This window comes from Nothoprocta perdicaria, unplaced genomic scaffold (assembly GCF_003342845.1).
Source record: "Nothoprocta perdicaria isolate Ctin4 unplaced genomic scaffold, notPer1 scaffold_109, whole genome shotgun sequence".
NCBI classification, from domain to species: Eukaryota; Metazoa; Chordata; class Aves; order Tinamiformes; family Tinamidae; genus Nothoprocta; species Nothoprocta perdicaria.
In genome coordinates this window covers 1,590,389-1,608,148 of record NW_020454194.1, presented here as the reverse complement: position 1 = coordinate 1,608,148, position 17,760 = coordinate 1,590,389, and the positions used below count along the sequence as shown (strand labels likewise).

The window sequence follows — 17,760 nt, the reverse complement described above, 5'->3', positions numbered from 1 at the left end:
GCCCCAAGTTCAAGTTGAAAGTTCTGGGAGGGGCAGGGGAATGGACCTAAATTTGACTTAATTTAATTTGTGCATCGGAAATGTCCCTTGATGTCCTCTCTGCTGTGTTTTGAACAGAAAGCAAAACGAGGGCAATTTACTATCAAAAGTGCAATATGGCCTGTGCAAAGGTAGATGACAGTAATGACTTCCTTAATTTACTGCTTTACGAATAGATATTAAGGATGCATAGAAAGATAATTGTATGTGGCCTTCCTTTTTCCCAAGCTTTAATGTCAAAATGAGCACTGAGGTGCCCCTAATTACAGGCCCATATCTGAGTGGTATTTTGAAGGTAAAGTGAGGCACTTACCCTGCATAAGTGTCAGTGTTACCCTGACATTAACATGTTWAAATGTTGTGCACAAACAGTCCTTTTTAGTTTGTGCACAATTTATTGTTCTCCCCTGATAATCATCTAATAAATCAGGCAGTGCAAAAATAGAGACCCAGGCAGACCGTGTCTGCAAAGGGCAGGGGTGTTTATTGCAAACAAGTGAAATATGTCAAGCAGATTTATGGTAAGAGTCAATTCATTAGATTTGAATTATTATTTGTTACTGCCTTCTTACATGTGAGCTCTCAGACATGCCAGTTTGCCTGTTGGGGGCAGTTAATGGTTAATGTTGTCTAAATATCACTCTTTTCTTTGAGGATTGTATGCTGTTGATAAACTAAATGTGCAAGGTTTTCCTCCAACATTTCAGGTAGCATGGGGAAATATTGGGGATAGTAAAAAAACCCCAACTATTTCCAGAGGAGAAGGGTCTTTGGCAGTAATAAAGATGAAGCGTGCCTGTCATAGAGGTACTTCAAGAGAGTTTCAGCAAATACACACTCGAGTGAAGGATGACTGTGTTCGTGGTGGGAATAAAGCTTCATAGTAGCCACAAGCAGAGTTGCTGCAAATTAAAACTTTGTGCCATAGCTCCACAGTTGTAAAACCTTAGGAAATCACAAGGGTGTTGGCTGTTTAATCGGAATTTCCGAAGCAGCTAAGACTGTCTTTGCTCCGAGCAAAATCCCGACGGGACGATGCTTTTAAGTGCATCTGGAGCATCTTTTGCTGGGTAGAGATGGATGTACTCCGAGTCCCAGACACAGGAGTCATTATCCAGCAGTGGAGTCGTGGAGGGGGCGACTGGCAGGTGTAGCTGGGAGGTGTCCACAGGTGTCCAGAGCTGGGAGGTGTCCATGGGATCGCGGAGACAGGTCCTGAAAGCCAGGGCTTGTTCCTGATGGAAACGCCGCTTCTCCACAGGGCCAKTGGCCTGGCTCGGAGCTTCAAGCTCCGTGGCATGGTTTGGAATTCATCACAGGCTGGAAAACCTGCCCCAGCAGCTGGCTCGGGCTGCACGAGTAGCGAAGCTTTCAAAGCCACACGGTGATGGTTTTAAACTTCCTGCAAGCTCAAACCCACCAAACTGTGCTTCAGTTTCTTACGTGGTAACAAACAGTGCAGACCTTCCTAACACGTTGTTTGAAATCTAAGTTAGCCTCTTTAAATAGCTTTCTTTATTAAAGTCCAAGGTGGCTCATTGGATTTTGCAGGAAGAATTCCTGCTAGAAAACAAAAATGTGCAGAATTATGGACATCATCCTTTTGGATAGTGTTTTTATTATTATTATTTTTTCCTCCTCCATCTAGAAAACTAAGACACTAGTGGGTTCTGTTGACTAAACTCCGGTATCTTGAGTGAAATTCTACAAATACAGATTTTTTAAAATTATATGGTTACGTTCTGCAAGATTTCCACGTTCTCTGTATATGATCATCTGTTAATCTAGTAGTTCAGCACATCCCCGGCCTGCAGAGTGTTTCCATCTGATTTGTTGTCTCTTCCCTTGGAAGAGCTAGGAGAGATGCTAGGGCATCACGAGCTACCCAGGCAGCTAAGCAAGCAGTCTGGCCAGAAGATGAGACTGCTGTTGGGTGCGTGTGAGACGATGGTGTTGAGCCAGAGGCTCATTTCTTCTGTGGGGGATGAGCAGAGGAGTAGGAGGTACCATCAGCAACACTATCTCAAAATTGGATCCAGCTGTTGAGTTTAGACCTCTGTGTTCATCAAACAAAAGAGAAGTCCTGTCCTTTGAGGGCTGTGCCAGGTGGACGTTAGCATTACCTATATATATGTAGARCTAATGCTGTTTAAAATGTTGGGGGAGAAAAGGAAAAACGCAGATTAAGGGCTTGGGATATCATGCAAGGAACACCCCATTACATTGATCATTTATCTATTTATATATATTTTTTTTTAATGTTTGGGCTTCCTCTCTGATTTGTGGATAAGAACTCAGATGTAAAGTTCYTGCACTTCTAAAGATGGATTTTCCTCGCTTTTCAGAATTGAGAAAGTTATAGACAACAACACTACCGTGAAGATGGTCCCCATCAAGATCGTTCATTCCGAGAGCAGTGCGGAGAAGGAGAGTCGGCAAGGCCTCGTGAGCACCATGGAGCCTCCAGCTTTGCCCAGTGGCTTAGAAAAGGACCAGATTAAAACCCTCAGCACTTCGGAGCAATCCTACTCACGATTCTGTGCGTACACCAGGCAAGGTGCAGAGCCAGAGAGCAGAACCAAAGCAGCTGACCCGCAGCCGGCCGAAGAACCTGGGAGCGACGTGAAGGACAGCAGCGCTGCAGCCCCAGCTGCCAGCTACATAAAGGCCAAAGAGAAGACTTTGGAAGACTGGAAATCGGAGGAACTGGCCAGAGAGATTGTGGGAAGGGATAAATCTCTGGCRGATATATTAGATCCTAACATGAAAATAAAAACGACGATGGACCTGATGGTCGGCATCTTCCCCAAAGATGAACACCTCTTAGAAGAAGCTCAGCAGCGCAGGAAGCTCCTGCCCAAAGTTCCTTCCCCGAAAATTTCAGAAGAGAAGTGAGTATTGGTTTCTGTGGGCCGAGTTTCCTTGCAAGTTGCTGCCCAAAACATGTCAGTTATTCAAAGTGGACTAAAGATGATGTTCATGCTGTTTAGGTTTGGGGCTTTTCCAAGGATTTTCCTTTAGAATAATGATCACTAATAATAGCACTAATGATAGAACTAATAGAACTAATGATCAGGAGCAGAACAGTGTTGCATAATATAAAAAATTACCTGAGATCTGGCTGAAAACTATTTGTGAGACCTGAAGGAATGATTTATTTCTCCCACTTGTATTTTACCAAGCTCATCCAGGTTAGGGTAGAGATAAACAATATTTTAGCATTTATTCTGTTACAAAAATGTATAAAGACAGCTTGAAGAGAGCATAAGGCATTTCTTGTTACTGAATGAGAATTAAAGAAAAGGATTTAAAATCCAATGGAAGATGTTGATGTTTTATAGCTCTTTTGTTTTCTTGATGTGAGCGTTAATTAACTTGTAGCTTTCTCAGCAAGTTCATGTGTAATTCTGTCTCCACAAAGATAATTGCAGTGCAGTCTCTTACATTTGGCAGCCTGAAAGGGTTATTTCATTCGTTGCCTTCTCAGGGGGGATGCCACTGAGATCTTTGCACTGCTTACTAAAGTGGAACTTCACGTTTTGCTTCCAGTTATCTCACTGGTGTTTCACTTACTGTCATGGTGAAGGCTTTTCTCTCTCTTTCAGCTTTAGCTGTGAGTGGTCTTCTGCTGAAATCACACAAATGTTCTTCACAATCCCTGTTTGCTTATCCTATAGAAGTCTGCTGGAGTCTGCTTGTCCTTCTTTGACCCTTATCCATATTCCTTCTGATTGCCCTTGTAGATTATCAGCTTTTGTGGCCAAAGGTCCTGTTTCCCCTCCAGACGTTTGGCCCTGTGCTGTTCCCATAGGTAGCTGTTTTCTCTCGTACTCCCTGTTTACTAGGCAAAATGATGACTCTGACAGGTTGTTCTTTCTTTTGAATGATTAGAATGTAAAAATAGTTAATGAGAGTTTTGACTTTTTACCAGGAAAGAGGAGCAGAACGTGCCATCTGCTATATCCCTGACAACCAATTCCACCTACTACAGCACATCTGCGCCCAAGGCAGAGTTACTGATTAAAATGAAGGACATGCAGGAGCAGCAGCAGCAGCAGCAGCAGAGTGAAGATGATTCTGAAGATGAGCTGGATCATGACTTGTCAGAAAAGAAGGTAACAGACTTTTCTGAGTGGGTAACAGGATGCTCCAAGTGGCGTGTGTTTCGGTAACTGTGACTTTGCTAGCCAAAGGTCCCCAAATAAAAGGCATCCTAGATAGTGACATCCAGGATCACCGGGAAGATCAGCCTGTGTGTGTGGTTTTGCAGGTTTAAGGTTTGGAGGAAGGGGATTGTTGCTTTTTGTTTGCTTGGTTTTGTCTTAATTCTGTTTTGGTTTGCTTTCTGAGCATTCAGCTATGAATTTAGGGACTTCAGTTTAGATGCTTTTTGTGGCTTGACACTCAGTTTTGGGAAGGAGTAGGGAGTCATTTCGAGGTTTTATTTCAAAATAAAACCTTTGTTTATTTATTTATTTATTTATTTTTATTTCACAATAAACCTTTATTTCAAAATAAAACCTTCTTGATCTGAGAGGCTTTATGTGTTTCTCTCACTTGCTATGTACAAAGCAGCTACTAGCGCTTTCATATCCCACTCTTAACAGATGGCATTTTTAGTTGCTCCATATTTTTGAAATTTAGGTCATGGATTTGCGTTTGTGGTGGTGGAGATTCCCTTTTTTTTTCTTTTTTCTTTTTTTCTTTTTTTCTTTTTTTTCTTTTTTCTTTAATTTTTTAAACTACTTTCTTGAGCAACAAACTGCTTTCCTTTCTACTCCTCTCCCTCCCAAAGTAATCTAAGCAGTGATGGCACGGGCTAGCTAATCAGCTTGGTGGAGGCAGTGCAAGTTGTGCACGAGGAGAGAGGCTSCTTCTCTACTCCAGTTCATCCGTATCCTCACCACCATCCTTTGGTGCTTTATTTATGAGCTAAGGTCAACATAACACCCCAGGACTGAAACTAAAGATGATGGYGACGTTTTTGTGATTTGAGAAATCGCTGGCGCTCCATTAAGATCATCACACTCACCTGATTAGTGATTTAAAACAAGGTATTTGAATTGAGTGCTGATAAACGGAAGGAAATGGTCTTTTGTTCAATTGAAGTGCTGTTCAGTGAAGCAAGTAGCACAATGCTGAGCAAATCTTTTGCATTGATGTTAACTCTGCTTAATGGTCCACCACCAGTTTGACCCTGTCTCCCAGAAACTCTTTCATTTGTCTGTTAGGAATATATTTAGTCTTAGGAGTGAGAGATTCCGTAAGAGATTTCTGCTGGTGTTTGGAATACAAGAGTGGGTACCTCTGAATTTGAGGAGGCTGTAGTGCTTTCTATTCCTTCTTTTTTTATATTTTCTTGTTCCCTCCTACCCCTCTGTTCACCATGTTGCACAGTACACACACTGACAGCTGCACCCCTTAGACAAATGAAGGATTTCACKGCATTTGGAATCATTTGTTTTTAGCTGGTTCCACATATGAGAGTCACACTCATCATTTCTTTCCATTACTTTCCATTGCTTTCCATTATCAATTACTTTCCATCTTGTGATGGAGATGATGGAGAGAGTAGGGAGAGAGGCACAGTTTGAAATCTTCTTCTTTGCGCAACAGACTCAAACTTTTCTAAGCCAAAGTGCCATTTTTTGTGGGGGTGTCTGTAGGGACMCAAAGCATATTCCCCTTGACAAGCTCCCTCTCCCTGTCTCCGTTCCCCTGCTCGACCACTAACCAAGGCAAAGGAGCAACATTTCATGCGGAGCTTTCAGCGGCGCCTCCCCGGCTTCTCTGCCCGCTCCTCCCGTGCAGTCAAACGTGAGCGCTCACGTCAGGGSCCTCTCGTCGTGCATCTTCTCGGAACACGTGGGCAGCTGGCACCAAGTGGGTCACAGGATCCTCCTAAAGCACTCGGGATACATGACTTGGCTCTGCCTCACCTGTTTTGGCTGCAGTTTCAGAGAGAAGCGCTAAGGGCCTGGACACTCCAATAACACAGTTTGTGTTGGTTTTTGTTTTTTTTTTTTTGGTAAGAGACATATGCCCAGAACCTGTTCCTTGATTCCTGGAAGTCGGTCAGTTCTGTTATGAGATATCTTAATTTCAGTCCACTGTGGAATGATTGTAATACTTGTTTTTCTAGGCTTTGCAAACCAGGAATTTGTTGTGTGGTGGGTTCTCTCTTTCTCCCTCCCTCTTTCTCCCTCCCTCTTTCTCCCTCCCTCTTTCTCCCTCCCTCTCTTTTCCCTCCTTCTAGCAGCTAAAAAGTGATGAGACTCATTTGAAATAAGCGTAGGAATTTCATATAGATGCACTTCAGAAAATCCATTTTAAATTATTTGGGACAATCGCCGTATTCCCAGCAGGAATGCGTTTTAAGTATTGAGTTTCAAGCAGGTTTACCGTAATGGTAAAATGGCTGGATTTCAACAAATGCTGATGGCACTACAAAAATGTAGGAGCCAGCTGGGCTTCCTCCTGGGAATACTTGCSGATGCGACTAGCAGCGCKSSMGCGCTGCTAGTCGCATCSGCAAGTATTCCCAGGAGGAAGCCCAGCTTTTCTATTGTCTTGTTTACTAGTGGAGAATTCACAGCTATAAGCTCCTCTCCCGGCCATTTCCAGCTGCTCAGTGCCGGTCCGTGGGCCCCGCGGATGCCCAACGCAACGGGGGTTTCCTGCTGGTTGACACAACCGGCCAGCAGCTCCACACTGGACAGTCCCAAAGGCTGCTGCCTCTAGGTGSGGAGCAGTCGGGGATCCCTATAGGATTCTTACTGCCTGCGTTAAGGATTGCAGGATGGCTGCTGGCCCTCTTAGCTTTACGAGTAGTCCCTTTCAGACCCCGCTTAGGCCTCTAAGCAGGGTGCTCCCGAGGAGACTCCTGTCTTTACAAAGCAAAATAGATGAGCTTTTCCCTGGCTATAGGCAAGAAAGCTGGGCTGGACTGCGAGTCCGTATTGGTAAGTCCCGAGCAACAGGCTTTTGTTTTGGGGTTTCTTTTTAGCAAGTCACAGCAGGGCCGGGGAAGGGGAACGTGGAGCAGCAGCCGGGCGCAGCACCGAGGCGGGCGGCAGCGCTCTGACCTACATAGCCCAAACCCGGCTCCGCGTTTCCCCCCGGAGAGCGGGGGGAAAAGTCAAATCCTGCAGATTAATCAGCCAGGAAAGCGGGCGTCTGTCAAACTGCTTACTGCTGTAATCTTGCGGGCACCCCCACTAACAGACAGCTCGAATCCAGATTAACCTGGCCCCAGTATATTAAATCCAAAAGAAGGGAACCAGCCCAGATAATGCATGTGTTGGAGTTTCGACTTTCAAAAAGGCTGTTAAATTCTCAGGGAGTAGTTAGTTGCTTTTTGCTAAAACAGCAGATTTCTGTTTGTTCCCCCCTAAAATTGGCAATGACCGTACAGTAGCCTCTGGGAGCAGAGTGTGTAAGAATCAGTAATCATGGAGTAGGTTTGCATTTGGAAAGCACAGGTCCCAAAGAATGTCATGAATAAATAAATAAATAAAAAGAGGTACTGTGAAATAATGACTGCTTTTTCCTATGCAGTTTTCATTCAGAAATTGCAATAGCAGACACATGTTTAGAGAACACTTAGGGAATTAATCTCACCTGAAATTAGTTGAATACCAAGTAGACATCTGCATTTAAATGAACATTGCATTTTTAGAGTGTGATTCCTGCTACATCGGGAAGTTGGAATAAGCTGTAGGTCTTATGCTTTTCCTAGGCCAAGTTTGGTGCGTCCAAAGCAGTCGGGGACTATAGTGGAGACAGGCTGCAAGGGAGATGCTGTTTGCCTGGCACAGGAGCRGGCCAGGGGGCTGCYTTGCTCCTTCCTCAGAGCCTCTTCRGATTCCCTGAGAGAGGAAGGACTGTTTCAGGGGGAGGTTAATGTTGCACAGAAAAGAAGAAAGTGCCAAAGAGTGTCCCCGTGTTCAAGTGTGACATGTGGAAAGTACAGGGTTGTTTTCCTGGTGCTGTTTGTCTTTGTGGAGCGTGGCTGGTGGTCCTGAGAGGCAGGAGGATGCACAGGGCGCCCTGTGCTGCTCCTCAGCAGGCTTTGAAGCTCTTCAAAGCAGCAGCAGCAGTGCTCATAGTAAAGGAAGTGCTTCAGCTTTTGCCTCCAAGGTGAATTGCTCAAACACCGGTGACTCAAGCTGAGCATCATAAACCTATGTTCTGATTCCTTGAATCAAGCCACATTATAGTTACTTTAGRAATGTATGTATTTGTAATATACTCATTTTCAAAGCTATGTGAAATTTCAGGATGACTTTCAGAAGTAGAAATGGAAAAAATGTGGAAGTGCTAATAAATTCTCATCCCTTTTGTTTTCCACAGCAAGAACTCATTGACAGCATCAGTAGGAAGCTGCAGGTGCTGAGGGAAGCACGAGAGACACTTCTGGAAGATATCCAAGCAAACAACATCCTGGGGGAGGAGGTAGAGGCCATTGTGAAAGAAGTTTGCAAACCAAACGAGTTCGACAAATTCAAGATGTTTATCGGGGACCTGGACAAAGTGGTCAACCTGCTGCTGTCCCTGTCGGGTCGTCTGGCACGGGTGGAAAATGCCCTCAATAACTTGGATGAAAATACCTCTCCTGAAGAACGGGTGAGAAGGTCCAGCCGTGCTGTCACCGCATTTAGTGAATGTGCTTTAGAGGGGTTGTTAGCTTGGCTTTGCTTATCTAAAATCCAGATTTAAGGTGGTGGAAAGTGATAAATTTAATAAGATTGTTTTCTTTACATTCCTGTAGATTTTTCACTTGGCCTTTAATTCTTCAGCGATGGGTGCATTGGTCAAAAAACGTTATGTTTTTAGGGTACAGCAGTTGCTGGAGATGTAACGTATTGGAGAACAGGCTTCTTGAAGAAAGCTGGAGGAAAAAWGGGAGCTACTGATAGGAGCTTAACAAAGGAGGTGAACACTTCAAATTATTCAAAAGATAGGAAAGGAACAAGCAGGTGTCACCTTGTGCTATAATGCAGAAAAAATACAGATTTCTTGATAATCAAAAAAGATCTTGTTTCTTACCTACTTACGTGTACATATATTTACATGTACATATATATAAAAAAGTGATATTTTTGCTTGTAGCACATACAGACTAGAGCTTCCATTACAATGCCAAGCAAGAAAAAAGATTAAGAAGTGGCAGAAGGACAACCTTAGGAAAAGGTGATGGGTTGGTTTGTTTTTAGGCTGAAAACATCCTTTCTATCATCCAACCAAAGCAGACTGGGAAAGACAGAGGAATTGCAGCAGTTGTGGGAGTGTGAGGAGTGGTCTAAACACTCCTGGCCACTGGTCCGTGGGAGACTGGCAGCACTTTGTTGAGTTCCATATCCCAGCAGATGTTAGCTGGGGTATGAGGTGTCTAGCGCTACAGGTATGCAGCACGGGGGAATTGTAGGTACATRGAAACTAAGAAGTTTCTGAAAGGGTGTGGGGGGATGTGTCATGGGAGTTCAGCCTCTGCTCTTAAATGGATACTGAGTCAAATGCCGAGTCAAGCGCTGAGTCAAGCGCGGCAGAATTGGGTCCACGAGCAGTTATTTTAGGTTTTGTTTCCTCTATGGGCTGGGGGAAGAGCTGCCAGCAGGTGTTAGGATAATATAGGAACTGCTGGGGAACCGTGTTCAAAGCAGCTTGCTCATCTAGGTGTGGGAAAGGAGGAAGGTGAGCTGCAACCTTTCCAAAGTTAGACTGACAGAAATGCGAATGCCTGACACAGTCCACCCCTCGCTTTGTACTCCGCTGTACTGAGTCCACAGTCTTGCAAGAGCAACATCAGAAATAAGTTCGTCTGTAAGKAAGTGTGGCCCAGAGATACTTCTCAGGCAGATCAAGTGTCCAAGAAGATCCGTTATGAATACACTGTATGTGGCGTTACACGTGTATGTCTCTGGACTTAGGCTGGTGTATGTGGCCCTTTTGGATTCTCCTTTGGTATTTTGTGGATCAGATGATGGTATTTGGCTCRTTAATGAACAAAATACAGGCAAATTTACTGCCATCCCTGATCATCACATCTTTAATGTTCACAGATTGTTTTGAAGCTGTCTGAGGAACATTAYTGATGGTCCTAAACCTTCCAGGAACCCCAAACAGCTTGGCAGATACTGTGAATAAAACAGTCTGGCAGCAGACAAACGATTCCTGCTGAATGAATATTTCAAGTGTTAGATTTCTGTTGCCACAGGGAACAATATCAACTATCTGGACTTTTTGGAGCTGAAAAGGAGCTAATCTGAAATAGCTGCCAGACACCTCCCTTCCATATAGACCAGTGTCTTCCCATTACCTTTGTTATCAAACAAAACCAAATATGTTCAGGTCCCTGAAGTGCTGAGCCAGCCGTCCACAGATTAAATGAGATGCCTCAGCCCTCCAGGCCTGTTATCTTGGCCCTCCAGGCCTGTCATTGCAAGGCTAGGGGTAAATGCCAGGGCTGGCTTTAGGTAGCAGACGAGGAGCTGGATGCTGGGAAGTCAAATATATATAGAGAGAGGGAGTCCCTCTCCATATGGCTCTGGTTCAAAATATCAAGCAAATCTTGAGGAGAATATCTTCCTTGGATTTGGTTGGGTGAAGCATGAGGACAGCAGCCTCCCGACCACCTGGGATCGGGGTCCGCCAGGGCCAGGGCCGGGTGAGCCGTGTGCCGGTTCCTCAGGAAGCCTCCCCAGGAATGCCCTCTTGAGCACGCAGCAGTTCATTTCGGCCTTCCAAACCAGTTTTCCAATGTCAGTCATCTTTGCCAGAAGTAAAAGCAAGTCCAAGGGGATCCCCTTGGCCTCCTGCCCTTCTGCATCCTGCTTYTCTAAGATATCCCTTCTAAATCTTCCCAAGGGTTCTGATGTTAAGGCCTCAAGCAGAGAGAAAAGAAATTGGGATTTGCTTTCTTTAAACTGTCAGGGCATCCTCATCATCTGAAAGTCATGCTGTCGGCACGGTAAGAAAAAATTACACAACTCAAGTCTTGGGAATTGCTGGAAAGGGTGAAACATTTGCTTGTCCCTGTGTCTATGGGCAGTGATAGAGGGTTGCTCGATTAGGTGCATAGTGTAGGCAGCTGTGGGGCTCGTTAGTTGGCACGTGCCCCCTTGTGTTCATCAAATTTGTTCTGTTTTATGTATCTTAGTGTATGTACATAGATACAAGTTGCAAAGTTACCCTGAAGAGCAGTCTAGATAGGACTGTTGGCTTGGGCTTGTCTGGAAGTGTTGCTCTCTCCAGGCCATGTGCTCTCTACTGAAGGGGAGGCACGAGGGGTGCAGGTGCTGCTCTGGTAAATCTGTTAGAGCCTCCTGGTGGGCATCCCTCCTTGTCTCCTCTCCTAAAGCACTGCAGTTTCACCAGGCTACAGAACCATCTCCCTTCAAATCCGTTAGGCTCCTTGTAGCATTCAAAATATGAAATGGATTTAAAATATGGAGTAAAACTGGAAAAGTGGGCAAATTTCCTTAAGCAGCTTCCCAGGAACAGACTGCAGCATATTTGAAGACAAAGGTTCTCAGAAGAGAATCTATCTGTGAAATAAAGATAAAAATCATAGAGATAAAAATCATCTTGGAGATGCTTTCTGATGAAATGTAGCCGCCTGCACTGGAGTTGTTAACATCAGAGAAGGTCAGCTGTGCTCGTTGTCACGGGAAAAACAGGGCAGTTTCCTGTAGGTAGATATCTGAGGTTGGTCAGATAAATAACGCTCACCTTTCTTTCCATATGTAGCTGAGATATGGTGGTTATTGTGAGCAAAAGGTAGAAATRTTATTGCCCTGTTGTGAAGATGATGCACTTTTTATTTTTTTTCTTTCCTCCTGTTGCCTTACGCCAGTCCTCACTTTTGCTCATTTTTAAGACCACTTGTTTTCCCAAAGAAACGGAGCAAATTAACAGCAGAACTGCAAAATACTGCAGTGCCATGAGCTGTGGAAGGACAATCACCCCAATATTTAGAGTGTTACTGTGCTTTCAATAGCAGTAGCTGTCTGAGTGTGAATGCTTGCTGGTATTGAAGATGAGATTAGTGAAATCTTGTTTCAAAGAACTGTAATAAAGTATTGTTTGAAGCTCTTGCTACTAAGTCAGCTAGAAACSATTGCTGCATCTTTCATCGACTCAGTATTTTTTATGCCTGTTAGTCCTTTTTATTTAGAATTCATTTTAAGGAGCAGTCTTGTCTCAGGAAAATCTTGGTCCTCGCAGATAGGAAAGACTTGAAACTTAAACACTGAAGCTGTTGTCCTTCACCTGGTGAACCTAGTGCCTTCTTTAACTGTTCCTCTTTTCTCCTAAGCGGACCCTGGTGGAGAAGCAGAAGCTGCTGACACAACAGCATGAAGATGCAAAAGAACTGAAGGAAAACCTGGATCGTCGGGAGCGCATCGTCTTTGACATTTTGGCCAATTACCTGAGTGAGGAGAACTTGGCAGACTACGAGCACTTTGTGAAGATGAAGTCGGCCCTCATCATTGAGCAGCGAGAGCTGGAGGACAAGATCAAGCTGGGCGAGGAGCAGCTCAAGTGTCTGACCGACAGCCTCCAACCCGAGCGGCTCAAATAGGGCACGGGCTTGGGGCAAGGACATGGGAAAGGGGAAAGGAGAGAGAGGGGGGAGATTCCCAAGTATGCAGATGAGTGTCTTGGCTTGTCTCCATGGCTCAGTACAAGCGTAGAAGAGAAAAATAGCTCACCACAGCAATAATGCTCTCTTTCATTTTTGGGATGACGTATTTAATTTTTTTAGAACCTGTTTTTATTGCTGTATTCCACAGCCATTCCTCATTGCTTCACTTACAGAAAGCTCCACAGGAGAGGCTTGACTCTTACCCTTTCTGCTCAGTCCACTGGGAGTCTGTGGCAGTGGTGCATGCAAGCAGCAGTGTTTCTTAGAATAAGATAGGTGATTTCTTTATCCTCAGATGTTGTATAGACTGTTGGGAAACTCAACAGCAAATTATGAATGCACACAAATTATTCATAACCTCCACAGGTAGTAACCTTTTTTTTTTAAAAAAAAAAAGACACATTAAATAGGGGAACCGTGCATCTTATAACTAATATATTCAGATTGCTGAAATGTAGTGTCACTCTGATCCTGTGGCATCAGACACTTTTTTTTGTAATGTTGTATATAAGATGGCACACCTTCCCCTTGCAGAAAATAACTTTTAAATCAGTCCCAGTTAAACAMTCTTTAAACTGACTTGCAAATCACCTAATGTCTACAGTGCTGAAGATTTTAAAAACAATATAAGAGAAAGAGAGTGAGTTGTAGGTCTTCTTATTGTAATACAGTTTTTCTTACCAAGTTGTACTTGATTTAAGAAACAGGCTGGAAGAACTGTGCTGGTTTCGTTCAAAACATTTCTCATCTAAGTTATTTGGAAAATGCAATTGCTCTTTCTTGTGCTTGTTGTGTCTGTTTTAATTCTCCCTCCAAAAAGATGCTACATTTTATGAAAGTAAATGTCAGGTAAGGACACTGCTTGTGCTTTACTTCTGATCGCTTACAATTATGCTGGTTTTATATAGGTAGTTAAATTATTATTGGGGTTGACCCACATAACGCTGTCCCTTTCATGTGCTTTCTGAGAGCACCAAATGCAACGTGAGCAGCTTGGCCCKTGTAAATACCACGCGTGACCCGGAGCAGGTCTGCCTTGCAGCTGTGGACGTCCGTGGGGTTTGAGGTTGTTTGGTTTTTATCACGCAACAGTAAGTGGCAGGATGCTCCTTCTCTGTGTCCGAGTGCTGATGGTGCTCCAGTAATACCGCCACCCAACAGGAGTGGTAATTCCTGGCACCACTAAGAGGAGGTGCTAACACGTGGCCTAGCACAGTGGCACGTTAGGCTGGCTTGCTCTGAGAGCTACAGAGAAGTTCTGTAGTGTCCGAATGTCATCCTCGGTGTTAGGATGAGCGGGGTGGTCAAAGGGARGTCTTGGATGACTTTGTGTATAGGGCGTTTACGTGGTAGGAAGGACCATTTATTTCTCCTTTCACTGACCAAACAGGTGGSCCAACGGGAAGCCGTTTTTGAGGCAGACGTGAGTGCCGCTCTGTAGCTAAACATACTGAAAATACAAGTAGTCAGATGTTAAAAGGAGAGAGAGAGAGAAGAATTCCTCATGCCATCCGTGTAATGGCAGCTCTCACAGAGGGTTTTCTGCTCTTCTCGCCTGCCTCATCTCCTCTGGGGGCAGGGAGGCCGAGGGGCCCTGCTCAGCGAGCCCCTTCGGCAAGCTGCGGCTCGCTCCAGACATCCTCGGCAGCCAATTGCACCCAGGTGCAAAAGTTAAAAGGATGCTTCTCCCCTGCTATAATGCACTAATTTGTATCCGTGGACCAAATCTGTGCTGAAATTATGCTGATSTAGAGCAGCTGAAGTCAAGCGGAGCTGCCGTTTTGTGGGAGCTGCCGCYGACCTCAGTTTTTCCCTCCTGGTTCCCAAATGTAGACATCTGGCATCTCACAACTATTTGCTGCTATGTTCCCAGTTCAAGTGATCCCTTTTATCCTTAGGCTCATCCCTTAAGTGTAACAGACCCAAAACTAAGTAACTCCCAAATAAATTATGCTTGTCTTTAGCTGAAAGAAAAAAGAGTGCATTGTTTTATCTGTGGCATTTTTGAAAATTTTACATATTGTGGTTATTCTGAAATGTGTATGTGAAATGTGAATAATAATATAATTGCAATGTGTTTGTATACAGTGCTTTGATTTAGATCTTTCTGATAAAAGATAGCAATATTGCGAATGCTAAATATATATAAATATATTATCCTTTTCACAGAACAGTTGCATAGTCACCGTTTTCTCCTTCCCTTTTTTAAAACTGTGTTCAGAGCCTGTCATCCTGGGAACCCGAAGATGGCTGTCTCCCAATGTTATATATAAATCTGTAAATAGCTATACTGTTGCTTTTGGAAAAAATCTGGTGCTAATGTTTTGCCTTTGGCATCTTTGGGGATGGCTGTCTCTCCACCTTACGTTGTTCTCGGTTTTCAGTCTCTTTGTATRGTCAAATATTTCCACTATGTTTCCCCACTCGTTTGGATTCTSCAGCCCAGAGTGAACATGTGTACAGTTTTCCTGCTCGACGCTTGCCACCTACCTACTGACAAATGGTATTGCTTGACTTTGAGAAAATAAACTGTATATTTCAATGTACAGAGCTAGTGTATGCGTGGAGTTATCCGTGTCAAGGCCTGCTGTTCTGCTGTGTGGTGTTAGCTGTCCTGGGGTGGGTAAAGAGAGTGCCTATAGCTTCTAGAGGCCAAGCCAGCTGGGCTGCCACCTCCTCACAGATTATTTAACCCGGGGATGAACTGATTGCCTTCCAAGTCCRCCGTGCAAGTTCCAGGCATGTGTTAATGTCTACTTTTTATTTATTTGTTTATTGACAGAGTGTACTGTAACAGGATGGAAAGGAAGGACAGTTGGGAGGGGGATAAAACTGATCAGTCTCTTTTGTCGCCTATGGAGTATGTACCAGGGAAGGAACTGCGGTTTTTCTGCTTGGGGTAACTGTGTGGTTTGAGCTTGGTCTGTCAGAAGGTAATTCATATGGAAGTGCTTCAAGGCAGGGGTATTCACTGGAGTTTTGTTTTTGAAAGAAAAAGCAACAACAGAAGCAGATCCCTGTGAGACCTTCACTTCTAGCAGACTTCTGTAAACTCTTGAATTTGCACTTAATGGAGGTTCTCGGATTTACTGCAGAATATTTTGCTRTATCAGGAACCTGCCAAACATGCCCAAATTTATAGTAGACATGACCACAGATAACCTATTGTGGCTTGAAAAATCATACAGAAAATCAGTTCATTTCTATATAGGACTTCATTCCTATATAGGAAAAAGAAGCTAGGAAAACAATATCTTTAGTTTCAATATTTACTTTTTAAAAAAAATTTTTTTAGTGATGGATTATACTCGCTTTCTTCTCTGCTATTCCATATGCCTCTCAGTGCCTGCTGTTCCGCACACTTAGTTTGAAGCAGAGTGGCCACCAATARGGAATATCTTCTTATGTGCTGTTTGAAAAATTTGCTTTTCTTCAACTCTTAAATGTTTTTCCTCTGTTTTGGAGTATTCAGGTACCTCAGATTTTCAAAGGAGTCACCTTATACTTTCGCACTGTGTCTCTTCCCAATGAATATCTATTGATGAATGCTTGTGTGCTTTACAGTTGAAGTAATCCGATGGCAATCCACTCCCTAGCAGGACCTCCTGATGGCTCTGCAGGAAAATGCTGCCTCCTGTTTGGTGATGATGATAATTATTACAGAAGTTCATGAGCTTGCCACAGTTAAAAGCATCTCAGCTACTTCTGTAGACAGTTTTTCTACAAACTAAGGCACACAGTGGGTGCTATGCTGTTATTAAAAAAAAATACAGCAATATCAACTTCAGCAACTACAATGTCACTTAAGCAACTACAATGACCCACAAAATATAAAACGAGTTACCCATGCTCTGTGGTTTAGAAGCTTGCCCTGCATTTCATTCTCCCTAGCTACTCTTCGGATAAAGCTCCTGCAGATAACATTATTGCATTTGAAGTAGCTTAGCCTCGTTGTGGCTTAGTGCATCTTGGAACAAAGTCCAAATCAACTCAAACTCAGTGTAGTTCGAGAAGCGTAAGGCATTTTGCTCGCAAAGCACAACAGTGGTCTAAAAATCTACACACGGAGTAGGTAATACTCTTTTTAAATTGTCTAACTTCAGGACATCATTCCCATTTACAGTCATTTTGGCAAGCGCTCTACGAGCCCATGGCCAAAGCAGTTGTGTTTTTCCAGGGAAAAAGGCTAATAAAATGCATTAATTGTCCTATGTTAAAAATTCTCCAAGTCCCCACACTTGTTTTGTTTTTAGGATCTTAGATGTCCCTCTGTCTTGGAGGCTGGTTGGCTCTGTGTCTTGGATGTACTTTCTGCTAATGCCAGGAGTTACAGGTTAATGGATCGCTTATCATTAGTGAACAAGCAGATTTCTATCGTGGATCCCTATCTCTGGAACTATTTTTATTTGCTCTTCATAATTGTCTGCCTTGAACACGGGGAAATGTTTAATCAAAGCACGTGCATTTGTGATGGTGGAGCCAAAGGTGCTGAGCAAGACGTTGAAGGGTACAGAAGAGCAGCTATATTAAATATATTTGCATCTTGTAAGAAACTCTTKAAGAGATCCCTGAATTCTAGATATGACTATGTATGGAAAGGAAGGACTTGTTTGAGCATGTTGGGGTGATGCCAACTAGACCTCACTAATTCCAAGCAATCACTGGAAGAAGAACCAGCTTTAGCTCAGAAAACCCCATGGTCTGACATACCTAAGTGAGAGGTTTTAGTTTGCTGTTGCTGTTTGTGTTAGCATCGGTTTCTAGCATTCTGGTGGAGAAATAGTCTATAAACTGGAAAACAATATATAGCTGTTAAGTTTGCTAAATATTGTTTTAGAAAAGCTGAAAAATCTAAAAGTTTATTAGGAATTGACAAAGTCTTCCTGACAAAGATTTTGTCTCAAGTGTGGATATTTCACTATCCAACTAACTTCAGATTCTTTCTTTTTTTAAGTGAAGCTCGTGTCTTGACCTGACAGCCTCGGAGAAATACAAGTACAATGAGCAACTGCAGAATAAATAAAACACAATGGAAGATAATGTTATCTCTGGATCTAAGTATCCAAGCATGATTC

At 43.5% G+C, this 17,760-nt stretch overlaps 1 protein-coding gene across 1 annotated transcript in view; it reads left to right on the top strand.

The window, feature by feature from the left end:
- SHROOM2 (shroom family member 2) overlaps positions 1–15,148 on the top strand; it is a 123,208-nt gene extending 108,060 nt beyond the window's left edge. The window contains exons 7-10 of the mRNA XM_026047295.1: positions 2,385–2,930; positions 3,971–4,154; positions 8,392–8,664; positions 12,356–15,148. Coding sequence (XP_025903080.1) covers positions 2,385–2,930; positions 3,971–4,154; positions 8,392–8,664; positions 12,356–12,622 — 1,270 coding nt within the window. The 3' untranslated portion in view covers positions 12,623–15,148. The remainder of the gene's footprint in view (positions 1–2,384; positions 2,931–3,970; positions 4,155–8,391; positions 8,665–12,355) is intronic.
- The last annotated feature ends 2,612 nt before the right edge of the window (positions 15,149–17,760 follow it).